The following is a 13,893-nucleotide window of genomic DNA, read 5'->3' as shown; positions in this document are numbered from 1 at the left end:
CGCCCTAGGAGTGACCATGCCAAAACAGAAGAAACTGCATCCGCACAGCTTGGGGAGCCCTGTGCCCACACTGGCATGGGCACAGCTCTGCACAGGTCACACTGGGCCATATGTCCCTTACATCGACTCCCAGGCCTGGGTCACAGCAGAGTTCGTTGCACAGGGAATGCTTTCAGCGCACATAAAGGTCACAACTAATTGGCTTTTCTCTAAATCCTCGCCTGGGTGTTCCCGCTGAGCACTTGTGGGTGGCGCTGGTGCCTATTCACAAGCAGCTTAGCCGGCTGGCTGCTGCTCACCGGTGGCAGGGGGACAAGGGGACAAGCAGGCGCTGCCCAGGGCCGCGTCCAGCAGCTCCTGGGGCAGCACACAGCCCAGCACACACATACCTGCCGTGCCGGTTGCTAGGAAGAGCTGGATCACCCGGCAACCTGAATCCCACTCAACAGGAGAACAGGGGCTACAGATAAAGGCACGGGGGTGGGAGGGGCCGGCGCTGCCTACAATGTGTGTGGGAGTGTTATTTCCCGCTGAAAAGGGAATACAGCCCTTGGTTCCCATTCTGAGGGAGCCCAACAACACTGCTGTGACCCCAGGCGTGCTCCAGGAACAGCCAGGGAAGCTGGCCAGGCTGACACATTGCAGCAGAGCGGTGCCCTGCCCACCCACCACTCCACAGAACTCTCCTAAGCACATGCAAGCCTTGCTTTTTACTATAAAAAAAAAAAAAAAGTTAACCCACTTTTTTGTGAAAGCCATATAATTAAAATAAATAATGACCTGGTTTTGCTTTCTGCTTTCACCTCAAATATGAGCTCTTTACGTGCTCAAGAAGACATTTAGCATCCCAAACAGTGGAACAAATTTGGAACTTGTAGGACAATGCATGACAGCAGGAAATTAAAAACTGCACTATCCAGCAAAAGAAAATAATCAGTTTTCACTGAAATCCCCAAATACATAGCACTGGCTTCTCAGAATCTAGTTTTTCATTCAAATAAAAAACAAAAATTGGGAAATACAAGGAAAAGTAATGAGATTTCTTTGTGCCTTTGGGAAGTGGACTTTTTTTAAGCTCCTCCATAGTTTCCTATCCATCATAAAGGCAGCTGAGAGAATGTCTCACACTACCTTAATTTCCATGAATGCTCCATCATGCTGTATATGCAGCATCTGCAATTTGTCTGAAGTATCACTCTTTGGAATTAAGTCATTACAGGAGATTATCAGTGCTGAATGTCTGCACAGAAAAGATGACAACCCTTAAAGATCCAGATCTTCAAAGCCAAGTAGAAAGAATCACAAACCCATTATTTTACAATGCCTCAGGCAGAAGTCTCAAAAACCTAAGGCTTAAAGTGGCTGGGATTGCCTGTTCTACTCTTCGCCTTAACTAAATATCTATCTAACCCACTAACATACATATCTTCAGTCCAAATTATCACAAGCCTGACTTCAGGTATATTCACAGGTACTCCAAAAATCAAAATTGTACTTGCACACTTAGATTCACACGTTTGTGTCTTTCCTGCGATTACGACAAACCAGAAGCACCTAATGTAGCCTGCTGGTGTAACAGGAAGAAAAGCAACGTTTCCATGTAAAACAAAGTCCTCCAGCTCTAGAGGATGAACCTGTGGCATCTGCTGAAAAACTCACAAAGAAGAGAAAACCTGCATACACCACAGCAGACAAAGCTAAATTTTCCCTGTGCCAAGCTGAAGACCTGTGACACACGACGAGCAGTCGGCCCAAAGGAAGGCAGAAATCAGTCTGTCCTCATTCAAAGTTAGCCTGAGCACTTGAGCAGATCTTTGAGAGCATACCCACTGTGCATCAATAATAATGCTACTCCACTATTTTTTTTTTTCTTTTTGGTCTAAGGAGAAAAAAAATAATGCTCCCAGCTCCACGGAGTAACCAGCTACCACAGGGTCACTGACTGAGGGAGTGACTCCTCACTGCCTGCAGCCTTGAGGTTCACTTTGCACAGCCAGCTGAATCCCCTTCACACAGGGAGCATGAAGATGATTCCCAGTTGCCTGTCAGGGCTGGCCAGCCAGACCAGAGTCTTTCAGCTGATTCCAGATACAGATGCCAGTAGGAAATAACTGAGATGACTTTCTGGCCCCCAGTGATGTGTATGCTCACGTACAAGCTGCAAGAGTACATGAAAAGAACTGACACAGTGGCTTTGCTAGCACCTAGCACACAATTCCCTTTAAGCAAATGTCAGGCTAAAGTTATGTAGAAGAGAAATACCCTGTCACCAGAACACTCACATTTAACTTTGTATCACGGATACAAAGAAAGTGACAAACATGTCTGTATTATCTCTGCCCAAGACCAAAGTGAATATGCCAAGTACATAAGTAATTTAACAGCTTTTGTTGATTAGAACATCAGTTGTGTCACCTCCAAAGTTGTTTGTGTCAACAGCAAGCTGGAATGAAATTGCCACCTTTAAAGTCCTCAGTCTTCTTTAACTGCATGTTCCAGCCAGTTAATTTTTTAACACACCACAATCCAACTGTTTCATTCTGGTAACACCTAGGGCCACTAATTAAGGGCTTAGTTTGACTGGCAATGCACAGACTTGTTCCAGCCAGATGCTCCCTGCCCGAAGGAGCTTGCTTGCAAGCAAAGCTCAGAAAACAGACACCCACACTTGAGCCACTACATAAATAGCAAGGCCCCAAGAGTTAAAGAGAAACTTGGAAGAAACACATTTGTGTGAGAATCCCCTACTCCAAATTGTGGGGATGAAGAAGACATTTGATTTACAGAAAGCTCAGGGAGTTGGTTAGAGAACACTTCAAGGGCTCAATATCAGCACTCCATCACAAACCCACATGCAAGCCCAAGATATGCATTTTAAAAGCTCCTTGATCAGCCTGACTTAACAGTTCAGGAAGTGCTTCTCAGGGCTACAAGTCTAAAACTAGGAAAGAAAATAATAAAGAAAATAATAAAAAACTATACTAGATTGTAATACTGGACAACCAACACAAAAAAAAAAAAAATTCAAATCAGGCATTGAGTTACAGGCCCCTCTCACTTTGCTGGTTTTGAAGCATTCCACTACCACGCTCCCCTGATCCCACTTTTTTCCTTCTGTCTCAAGTGCTCTGGAACAGACTTAGTTGCCAGCAGTTATCAAAGATGATCCCTAACCTTTGAAGTCAGATCTACTTCTGGCTCAAAAGCAGCCCAAAAGGTTCCTGAATCTGGCCTAATATCTAGCCAGTAACACCAGACCATTGAAGCAAGTGGTAGACCAAAGACCAAGGCACAATGCCCTCTCCTTTCCTGGACTAAGCCACAGAAGCTGAAGGTTGAAGAGCTGAAGCTCTTAAGCTAACAGGCTGTGCTATGAGCTCAGGAGTGGACATGCTGCCCCTGCTACAGGGACACAAGTATCCAATGGAAAGACACCTCAGGAAACTTGACATGCACAACTCCACAGGCTCTGATGAGATGCTTCCACAAATGTTGAGAAAGCTGAAAAATACCATGGCTAGGCCATTCAAGATCATCTGTGGAAGGTTGTGGCAATCAGAGACAGGTGCCCAAGAACTGGAAAAAAGCAAATGTTATCCCAGTCTTCAAAAAAGGCAAGAATTAGGAGTCAGGGAACTACCAGCCAGTCTGCCTCACCTCAATCCCTACAAATGTGATGGAATGCCTCGTTCTGGAGGCCATGTCTATCCACATGGATGACAAGGAGTAGCCAACATGAATTTACCAATGTCACGCCTGATACACTCAATTGCCTTCTAAAAGGAAACAACTGCCTGGCTGGACAAAGGGAGAGCAGTGGATATTGTCTACATTGACTTCAGCAAGACTCTCAACACTGTCTCTCACAACATGCTCATAGGCAAACTCAGGAAGCATGGACTGGATGAGTAGACAGAGAGGTGGATTGAGAACTGGCTGATGGTCATAATCAGTGGCAGAGTCTGGATGAAGGCCTGTCATTAGTGGTATCCCAAAGGTTCCATACTGGGCCCAATATTGTTTTACTCATTCATCAATGACTTGGATGAAGGGGCAGATGCCTCCTCATCAAGTTCACTGATGTCACAAATTTTGGAAGAATGGCTGATACCCCAGAGGGCTGTGCAGCCCTTCAGAAGGACAGTTTGGAGAGATGGGGACAGAGGAATCTTCTGAAATTCAACAAAGGTAAATGCAGAGTCCTGCACCTGCGGAAGAATAACCACATGGACCTGCACAGGCTCAGGTGCTGGAAATGAGCTCTGTGGAGAAGGACATGAGGGTCCCAGTGGACAACAAGCCATCCATGAGCCAGCAGTGTGTCCTGTGGCCAAGGAGGCCACTGGTATCCTGGGGTGCATTAGGAAGAGCAGTGCCAGCAGGTCAAGGTGATCCTGCCCCTCTGCTCAGCCCTGGTGAGGCACATCTGGAGTGCTGTGTCCAGTTCTGGGCTCCTCAGTACAAGAGGGACGTGGAGCTCCTGAGTGGGTCCAGTGGAGGGTAACAATGATTATAAAGGGACTGGAACATCTCTCTTACCAGGAAAGGCTGAGGGAGCTGGGCCTGGTCAGTTTCAAAGAGGCAATAGAGACAATCTCACCAATGTATATAAACACCTAAAGAGGGGGTGTCAATAAGGTGGAACCAGGCTCTTCTCAGTGGTGCTGAGCAACAGGACAAGGGGCAACAGGCAGGAACAGGTGGATGCACAGGAAGTTCCACCTGAACATGAGGAAGAACTTCTTTACTGTGTGGGCGACCAAGTCCAGAAAGGTTGTGGAGTTTTCCTCGCTGGAGTTATTCAAGAGCTCCCTGGACACAATCCTGTGCCATGTGCTCTAGCATGACCCTGCTTGAAAAGGGAGCCTGGAACAGATGATCCCTTCCAACGTTACCCATTCAAATTTGAACCCTAACTATCACACTTGACAGCCCAGCCACCCTTATCAGAAACTGCTGGCTGAGCAGGCTAACCCAACATCAGGTGAAGTGTCAGTCAGTCCCTCCCTTCCCACCATGGTGACTTCTGGTGAAAGGGAAATGGAGGAACACTTTTTGAGAGACACCAGCACATCTTGAGTCAAAGTCCTCTGAAGAGCCCTAGCTGCCAATTGCCTAAAGGCCAGCTTTAGAATGGAAAAAGAAAAGTCCATTACACCAACACCCAAGACTGCATATTTTTTGGTTTCACTTACAGAAGGCCATGGCATCCTCTCAGCTTCTCCAAGCAGGGGAAAACTAGGAGGCCCTATTACAGCCGCACTAAACCAATTCAAGACACACCATACAAAAATAAAGCCTTTATAGTGGGCAGAAATTTCATCCTGAAAAGATTCCCAAAGCTTGGATGCCAATCCAAGATTGGTCAAGTCTTCCACATTTGTAAAAATGAGTTGATAATTTACCCAAGGAAAGTCTCCTGGGACTTTGGCTAATTTCAGTACAGTTGTAATCCAGAAGCACACTAGCAGCTTGCTTTATCTTCAATTTGGGAACTTCCCAAAAAAGTCATAAAGTGCTACAGTCAGTGGGCAATGAAGGAGATGAGCAGCTAAGCATACTGTTATTAAAGCTCAGAAAGCACTCTGTTTGAGTGGTCAATGTAGATCAATTCTTATTCTATCCAACCTTGATGCTCCAGGCCTATCCAACCAGGCCTACAGACCTGGTTCTGTGCTCTCACCTAACTTTTCAGTAGGTTTCAATGACAGCACACTGGACCTTTTAAATAATGCATTTACCATACAAGCCAGACTATGTACAGACCTGCACAGACACAGAAAGGCCAAGAAGGCTGAGTCTGGTCAGTGCCTGGCAGCCCCACATCATGAGGGCAGTACAGCAAAATGGCACAGGGCATTTGGCCTTGACACAGGGTCCATGAAGCAGAGCACAGCCACCAGAAGTTTCTACACTGCTCACCCCTGTGACACCTAGCCAGGGTCCAGACCTGCAAGGAGCTCTGGTCCAACACCCAAGACAGAGCACTGCACACTCCATTAAGCAATCAGTATGCTGCTGCAAGGCTCAACCAAGACCAGGCAGCTGCACGTGGTCCCCAAAGGCCCACAAAACAGATTTAAACCCAGAGTTTGCACGTCTGGCTTTCTGCCCATACACATGTATACCAGTCATTGTAGCATGCCCCACTGCAGGCTGCAGACACAGCTCTGATGGAACAGCCTTGGAAACAAGGACAGTGCAAGCTGAACTGCCTCTACTGAGCCTGCAAAAATGCAGACCACCTGTCTGCAGCACAAAACCTTGGCACTAACATGAACAAAATGGCTGCAGATGCCCACTCATGCACATTTTCCTGCATGCCTCCAAGCATCCTGAAGGCTGTATCCACCTCTGAGAGCTCCTTCCAAAGAGTCTCACTGTTTCACAACCTGAGGTTCCAAGAGACAAACAAGAAAGTTAAAGGAAGAGATTGCAGCTGTAAGGTCCAGAAACACAGTGTTAAAAAAACCCTCACTGCCTCTGTAAATACTCTGTACTGAATCAATCCACTACAACCTAAAGCATTGCCCTTACTTTACTTCCAAAAATAAAACCTAACCCTGCCTCCCCTGAGAGCCACAGAATGTGCAATCCCCGGAGGAAGAAGTAGAGCAAACTTTTTAGAAACAGTGCTGATGTTTCATCAAAGTTGCCATCAGCCTGTCCAGAGTGGCTGCGCAGAAGTGCAGCCACACGGCAACGAGCCTCTGTGTAACACATACAAAAGACTCCACTAGAGTCTGGCATACGGATCCCCAGCCCCCAACGCGGGCAACGAGGGCTGCTACTTTTCCCAGATCCCTTCTTTTATTTGGGGCCAGGTGCTGCACTTCCCACAGCATCAATGCCAATCCAGAGTAACTGCTGATTTCAGGGGATATCCCTTGGTTCACAACAATTTTGCCAAATCAGGATTTGGTATTTTTTTCGCATTCGTCATGGCTCCATTTTTATCCTGCGGTATATGGCTCAAAAATTCCTCTTTATATTTGGCAGGAAGGGCTTAGACAGTTCTCATCCTGAATCTGTGGTCCTCAGTTTTATTTTAAACATTAAAAACGGATGTAAGAAGAATCTGGAAAGCTATGGGTCAAAGCAATGATCCAGCCTGCAAACTTCAGCTCAGATTCTGGCCTTAAGGACCAGAAGAAGGAGAAATGCAAATAAAGAGCTGAAAGGCATTTTAGGTAAATCATGTTTGTACAGTACCTAGCACAGTGAGGTTCTAGCCTGGAAAGGTCTGAGAGGCTACAGATTGCCCACATACAAAGGTATCTAGGCAAATGCCTACACAGTTAAATGTGAATCCCATCAAAAGGAAAACATTTAAAGAACAGACAGATACAGAAAGGTGTATGAAGACAGATGCATAATCTGAATTGCACAGGATAACTCTGAGTGCAAAGAAACGGGACTTTAAGTAACAGGAATACAGCCTAGGCCGGTTCCTCCTGAGCACACTGGCTGAGAGGAAACTGACCCAGCATAATAAACACTGCAAGTTTCCAGCTTCTCAAGGCCCTCTCAGTAGTTACCTGAAGGGGACAAAACACAACCGAGACAAAACCGGCTTTCCTTACCTTTAGCTGGAAAGGTTGAATTTCGTTCAAACTCTGGTTCCTGAGCTTTTTGGTGAGGATCTTCAGCATGGTACAAATCCGAGGAGCCAAGAAAGGGTTAAGCACACACACACGCACGCATCTGCATCAGCCGCGCCGCTGCCGCTACGCTCGGCGGAGCTGCGCGGAGCTCGCATCCAGAGCCGCAGGTACACGGCGGGGCACGGCTCCGCACAGCCCCGGCTCCGGCCGTGCCCCTGCCCCTCCGCACCCCGTCCTGCAGCCCGCCGCGCTGCCACGCACAGGGAATCCCTCAGCAAAGCCTACGGAAAAAAAACTGAGCACCAAACTTCCTCTGCCTTCCACCCCCTCCTCAGTTACGCTTCAGAAAAGAGGGAGGTACCAGCTGGCAGCGTGCTGCAGAGGGACGAGAGACACTCGGCGCAGAGCGCTCACTGCGGGACGGCAGAGCTCCCTGGCCGAGGCGCCGGGCTCCGCTCATGGCAGCGCTGCCGCCCGGTCAGCCCCGGGCGGGCATCGGGCATCGCGCCCCGCCGCTACCGCGGCCCACAGCCACCACCCCAGGCTCCCTCCGGCTCCGCCGCCACGGGAAACTTGTACCGAGCGGCGCGGCAGCCGCGGCGCACATTGGCCCGACGGGGCGGGACGGAGCGGCACGGGGCGGGACGGGGCGGGGACTCCGCTTAAAGGGTCACCGGCCCTTCCCGGCCGCCGGCGTTCCTTGGGTCCCCGAGCCGCTCGGGATATGAGGGACTGGCAGCTGGCTCTGCGCTACCGCATCCTGGCTCGCAGCCCGCTCAGTCCAGAGATCCCACAACGGGATGCCGTGACCTGTCTGTCCTGCCCTCCGATCCAGAGCCAGATTCATAGGGAGGGCTCGGGGGTCCGGTTTCGAGTCCCTTGAGCCACCCCAGCAGCAGGGAAGTCGCCACAGCCCTTCCCCACAGAAACGCAGGCGCGGGGCCAGGCCGGCACCAGCTCCTGCTGCACCAGCCATTCTCGGGCACGAGCAAGGTGCCCCGTTTCCATGGGCAGTCCCTCAGCACCTCCCTGGCAAAACAGTCGGGAAAGTTATCAGGGGCTGACTGATAGGCTCCCGGCCACTTTGAACCCACAGGAAGGCGCCGACACGTTTGGCAGCAGCAACAACAAAGGGCTTTCACCCACTGCCAGCTCCGTGCCAGCGATGAACTCCCCGTGTCTGGGTGAAAGGTCCCTTTCGCCCATTCCCAGTCCCTGAGGGCCAGCAGAGCCTTTTGTCCCAACCTTCCTCCTGGGACAAGCCAGGGAGCATTGCAGAGGTCTCTGCTTGTGTACAGATTCCAGGAGCGCAGGCTGGTTAACTGTGGGTTCCCAGTTCTCAGCCAGCAGGCCTGTAACAAGATAAGAGCACTCCTAAAGTGCTGACTGTGGGAAAGAGAGAGCACATCTTTGCTGCGGGGAAAAGGGCCTCGGTTCAGCTCTACTTAGCAAAGTATTTTTTTCTTGAAGGAGTACAACAAGCAGAGAGTCTGAGCCAGAAAGCGATTTTGCTTTTCAGATTGTGCCTTCTTAGAAGATGTCTGCAGTAGGAAACTGTCTCAGCTGTTAAACCATACTTGATCTGTGCATTCTGCATTCACACTATGGACTTGTTTTCACCTATTTTTCCCTGAGTTCACGCCAAATTCAAATCACAATCCAACCTTATGACTCTAAGCCACCACATATTGCTACAGGTACTTCTGCTTTTCTTATTGTATGGATTAAAAAAACCCAGGGAATACTGGACACGAGCAGATTGCTAGTCTGGCATCCTCCATCCTACAGGAGGGAGTAAAATCCTAACTGGAACCAGAAATCCTCCATAGAGATATGCAATGTTATATTTTGCTAGATAAGAATTACTCCTGAGACATAACCAATATATATTCTAAAGTCCAACAAGTGAGGCTCTCTAATAATTTTTTCCTTTTTTTTTTCCATATAAAGCAAAATTCCCTAAGCCTTTATTCCTTCCTTATTTCAACTCTGGAGACACTGGCAGTCCTTGTAATGGTCTGTAAGATATAACCCATAAACCACAGTCAGCTTAAACTACTGTGTACAATTGCTTTCCCATTCAGAGATCAAGCATGGGGGCAGGCACATGCCAGGGCCCAGCTGTTTGTTTCAGAAGAGATGAAGCTAAAAAAGCTTCCTGAAACAGGGAAAAGCAGAACCTGCCATCCCAAGTGCAACACATCACAGGCTCTACCTGAGCTCACTGCACCCCACTACACCACAGGACAGCAGTGGGGAGCCCAGCCTGGGAAGGGGTTGGCTAGGCCTCCTAACCTGCTCCAGGGCCAGGCCTTTCAGGGCAAGCAGCAAAAACAAGTGCTGATGAAGTGCTGATGAACAAGTTCTTTTTTGGGGCACTTGCAATTTGAGAGAAACTAATTCAGCAAATCCTGCTTCTGCAACCTTTACCTATATATGTTTCAGCAAATACCTGCAGAGCAGCTGTTTCTTTCTTGCTTTGTATTTCATATGACCAGAATCATCAATCCACAGCATCCAGCATCTCCTCTGAGTGAGGCACAGTGACACACTGCTGCAAAGAGCAACAAGCAATTTAGCAGGCCCCCAGAGGAAAAGAAACCCTCACAGAAAGCAGAGCTACAGCCTACTGCTGCAACCCTTAGGTGATCTGTGCCCTGAGGATGAGGTTCAATGTGCTGAATGGGTTCCCAGTAGATGACAAGTCACACTGCTGCATCATATAGTGGAAAGAAAGCTTCCTGAGAGAGCTGGACATGTTGCTCCTCCACATACAGGTTGCAGAACACTCCCGAGTAACTTCTACCTGAGGATAGCAAAATATTTTCCAGGAGTAATTCATAGTATTATTCCCAAAGAAAAACCCAAGTCAGAGAAGGTTACTTGACTTTCTGAAGGTCACTGAGAAAAGCTGTGGAAGATTCAAGAATAGAAGTGGTACCCCCTGCCCCTAGCTGTATGTGCCCAGACTGTAATCTAGCCTGTTACTAGATCACACTGCTGGAGCTATGCAAAATTCAGTGGTTTCTGTTCCCGAGCATCTCATGTGATCACTCTGCTCTGGTTTTGGTTCTTGTGGGCTTCTCACCCCTGGAGTTTTGATCTGCCTACTGGGTTCAAACCAAATCTCAAATCTCAAACCTAGTCCAAGTTTCCTCTGGTCACATGATAAAAGCATGAAAAATGCATCACACAATATTGAGGGTAGACCCACATGCCTGCTCCAGCATTTCTTGAAGAGCTCTTTGAAGAGCTCATTTCTTGAAGAGCTCATTTCTTGAAGAGCTCTGGCTCTGGCCAGACCAGGAGCAGAAAGGAGGCAAGTGGCAAGTTTCCCTGCAGGAACACATGGCACTGAGGTGACAGGGAGAGGGCAGGGGACTGTGAGCTGAGGCAGGGTGCTGGTTCACTTCCACGTGTTCCTGCCCACTGCTGCCATGGGGAAGACATCGCTGGATGTCTGCTGTGCCCCATCTTACTTTCCCCTGGAGACATTCCTCTGTGGGAATCCTGACCAAACAGTGCAATGAGAGACAGGCAGAAGGGGTGAGACAATGCAGTGGGGATTAGTTTAATGTACAGATTCCCTCTGGGCTGTGTTTCCTGCTGTGCTCAGAGGACGAGCTAATGCCTTCTGCAGTTTATCCTGCCCAAGGTGTACCACTGACACTGCCAGGTGCAAGAAAAGGAATGTGTGTGGGTGCAGAGAGCCTCATTAGGCAGGCCCGGCCAAGCCTTCTCAAAAGGAGAGATGCTTTTTTCACCCTTTGAAGTCACCTGGGGATTTGCTCGCCCCTTGTTACACAGTGAACCTCTTTTTGGTCTCCTCTTCCCACACACCGTGCCGTAACAGGCTCACGCTGCATCTGTGCACACACGGATGTGCACATCGCGAGGCTGGAGGGAAAAACCAGCCAGGGAAAAGCTTCAAGTGCCATCTGTTGGGGATCTCCCCTCATTACACCGAGGGAGACAAGGCTGAGCTGGAAAAACCCCATCCGTTCCTGCTTGCTTATGACCCTAACTGCGTGGTGTCCAAGACAGACACTGGAGGTACTGCCAGCGCCAGGCAGGGAAGGAGCATCTGCCAAGGAAAATGCTGAAAGAGAATAGGAGGGCAGGAGCAGAATGAAAGCTGAGCCTGGAGCTTGCTTGGAGGAAGATGTGGACCCAAAGCCAGGCACAGCTTGAATGGTGCTCCAGAGCAGGGGCATCCACCAACAGATTCAAACACAGTCCAGTCTACGTAGATAAAAGCAGAAGAGAAGGACAATCCACAAAAAATAATGAGAATTGTTCTCAGAATAGTATGTCTGACAAAACAGACAAAGGGCACCAGGCCTTGTCCCTAGCCAGCCACCAATCGCTTCTAGCAGGAACCACAGTGCATTCCTCCTGCTGGTGTGCGAGTGCTGAGCCTGTGGGCTCCTCCAGAGGGGATCATCCCTGGCACGGCCCCTGCACAGTGCCTGCCTTAGCACAGGCCAAACCAAGCTGAGTCCCCACCACACAAGGCACAAACACCCCATGGCACAGCTGCAGGGGTGAAGCTGCAGCACACACAAGGGCTCTCCAAGCTCTGACTGTGTGGTTTTGTACCAGGAGGATGGGACAGGCACTTGGGAAACAGATCCCACACACGAAGGAGCCCTTCACTAAAGCTGTAAGCAACCAAAGGTGAGAACTGCCCACCATTATCTTAAAGCCTACAAACTGTCCCAGAACTGAGCCAGCTGCTGCCATGCAAACACTTTGGACATTCAGGGAGAATCAAGAAGGGCTGGTTAAAGGTGCCTGAGGGTAACAGCTATTTGTTCTCTTTTACATACGTATCCTTCAGACTCATCTGAGCAATGAAGTACCTAGGATACGTGTTTTGGCATACGCAGGTTTTGACAGCCATAGAAGAGAAAAGAAGGAAAAAGAAAATTGAAGAGATGCTGTTTGATAGAGAAACAGAGACTGCTCCAGCACAGCTCACATGACATACATAATAACAAGAGACAATCCTATCAACAGCACTGCTGGGCAGCCCCATCTCTGTTATAATTCCCTTGCTGCCCATTCTCTCCCTGCAAATTGCTTGGGCCAATTTGCAATTGGAAAGTCAGCATGTGGCAGATACAATGAGAGCCTGAGAGAGCAGGCATTTACACCGTGCTTCCCCTGCTGGTACTGCAGACGTGTGCTCCTCTGCAAGAGGGCCTGGAAGGGCCCCCTGACACCCACTCGGTATCAGGCTGCTGGGACAGCACTCACAGCTCAGCTCAGGCAGCCAGAAACTCCAGGGTAGCAGGGCAGCCGGGCTCCTCAGAAACACAAGCAAAGAGAAGCAATGATTTCTGCTTTGGGTACCTTCTTTCTAATCCCTGGAGAAGAGGAATTGTCTCACCTGACCTTCTTTCCCTCAAATACAGTCACTGCAACTCACTCACACCTCTTCCTTTTCAAATGCCTTCTCAAAACCAGTCCTCAGCTGGGATCACACAGTGCTTCTGAGCCCTGCCATGCAGTCAGGAGCAGCCAGTCCAAATATGAAAGAAACACCCAGTCTGACCCCACAGAAGGAGCTGACCAGATCCTCAGCTGCCTCAGACCTGAGGTCTTTAGGTCACAGACAAGAAACCTCAAACTATAATGCTTAGAAGGGCAGCAACAGAGGAAAACGTCCTAGGGTCCTGCAAAAATGAGAAACTTCAAAAGCAAAAATGTTAGGAAATGAGCACACACAGTCTCTGAAGAGGAAGGGGGGAAATATTATTGTGGTTCCTGGTCTGAGGGGGGAAATTCCTTTCTGGAACTTCCTGGCTGCCCAGACAGCCTCTGGGCTTATCCCAAGTGTATAAATAAAACACAGCTTTCAACATCAAAGAGGTTTCCCAGTTCCTCTAGTCAGGCACCCCATCTAGATATGTATTTGTGAGCAGCGTCAGTGCTTCTAAGGGAAATGAAAAAAGAGCCAGGTCAGTATCATCAGGGAGAGAAGTTCTAGGAAGAATTTTCAGGACGTGCATGTTTGAACTTGATGCCTTAATGCAGGCACAATGCACGCATGAGGAGAGCAACAGCCAGGCTACACCCATGCTGGGCCATCCTAGGCAACTCCTGGCCACAGGGCCCCGATTTGAGCCTGGCCAGACCTCTCAGACTGCCATCAGGTGAGCAGAAAACACCAGCCAGCACTGGTGATATTTCACAGAACTGTCAGGACCCCCATCTGCTCCTTGCAGGGCAGGGAAGGCACTTTTGGGTCTGCTGAAGTCAGTGTGTGAGAAGCTGTGCTGCTGAG

The 13,893-nt window shown here is 49.0% G+C and overlaps 1 protein-coding gene across 4 annotated transcripts in view; it reads right to left on the bottom strand.

The window, feature by feature from the left end:
• Nucleotides 1-8,139, bottom strand: part of LOC131081546 (uncharacterized) — a 104,829-nt gene extending 96,690 nt beyond the window's left edge. For all 4 annotated transcript variants that reach the window (XM_058020731.1, XM_058020727.1, XM_058020728.1 and 1 more), the window contains exon 1: nt 7,584-8,139. In XM_058020731.1, the coding sequence (XP_057876714.1) occupies nt 7,584-7,652 (69 nt within the window). In that variant the 5' untranslated portion in view covers nt 7,653-8,139. The remainder of the gene's footprint in view (nt 1-7,583) is intronic.
• Nucleotides 8,140-13,893: the final 5,754 nt, after the last annotated feature.

The sequence above is a fragment of the Melospiza georgiana genome, chromosome 3 (genome assembly GCF_028018845.1).
Source record: "Melospiza georgiana isolate bMelGeo1 chromosome 3, bMelGeo1.pri, whole genome shotgun sequence".
NCBI classification, from domain to species: domain Eukaryota; kingdom Metazoa; phylum Chordata; class Aves; order Passeriformes; family Passerellidae; genus Melospiza; species Melospiza georgiana.
Note: the sequence above shows the minus strand (reverse complement) of the source record. Positions and strands in the feature narration are given on the sequence as shown.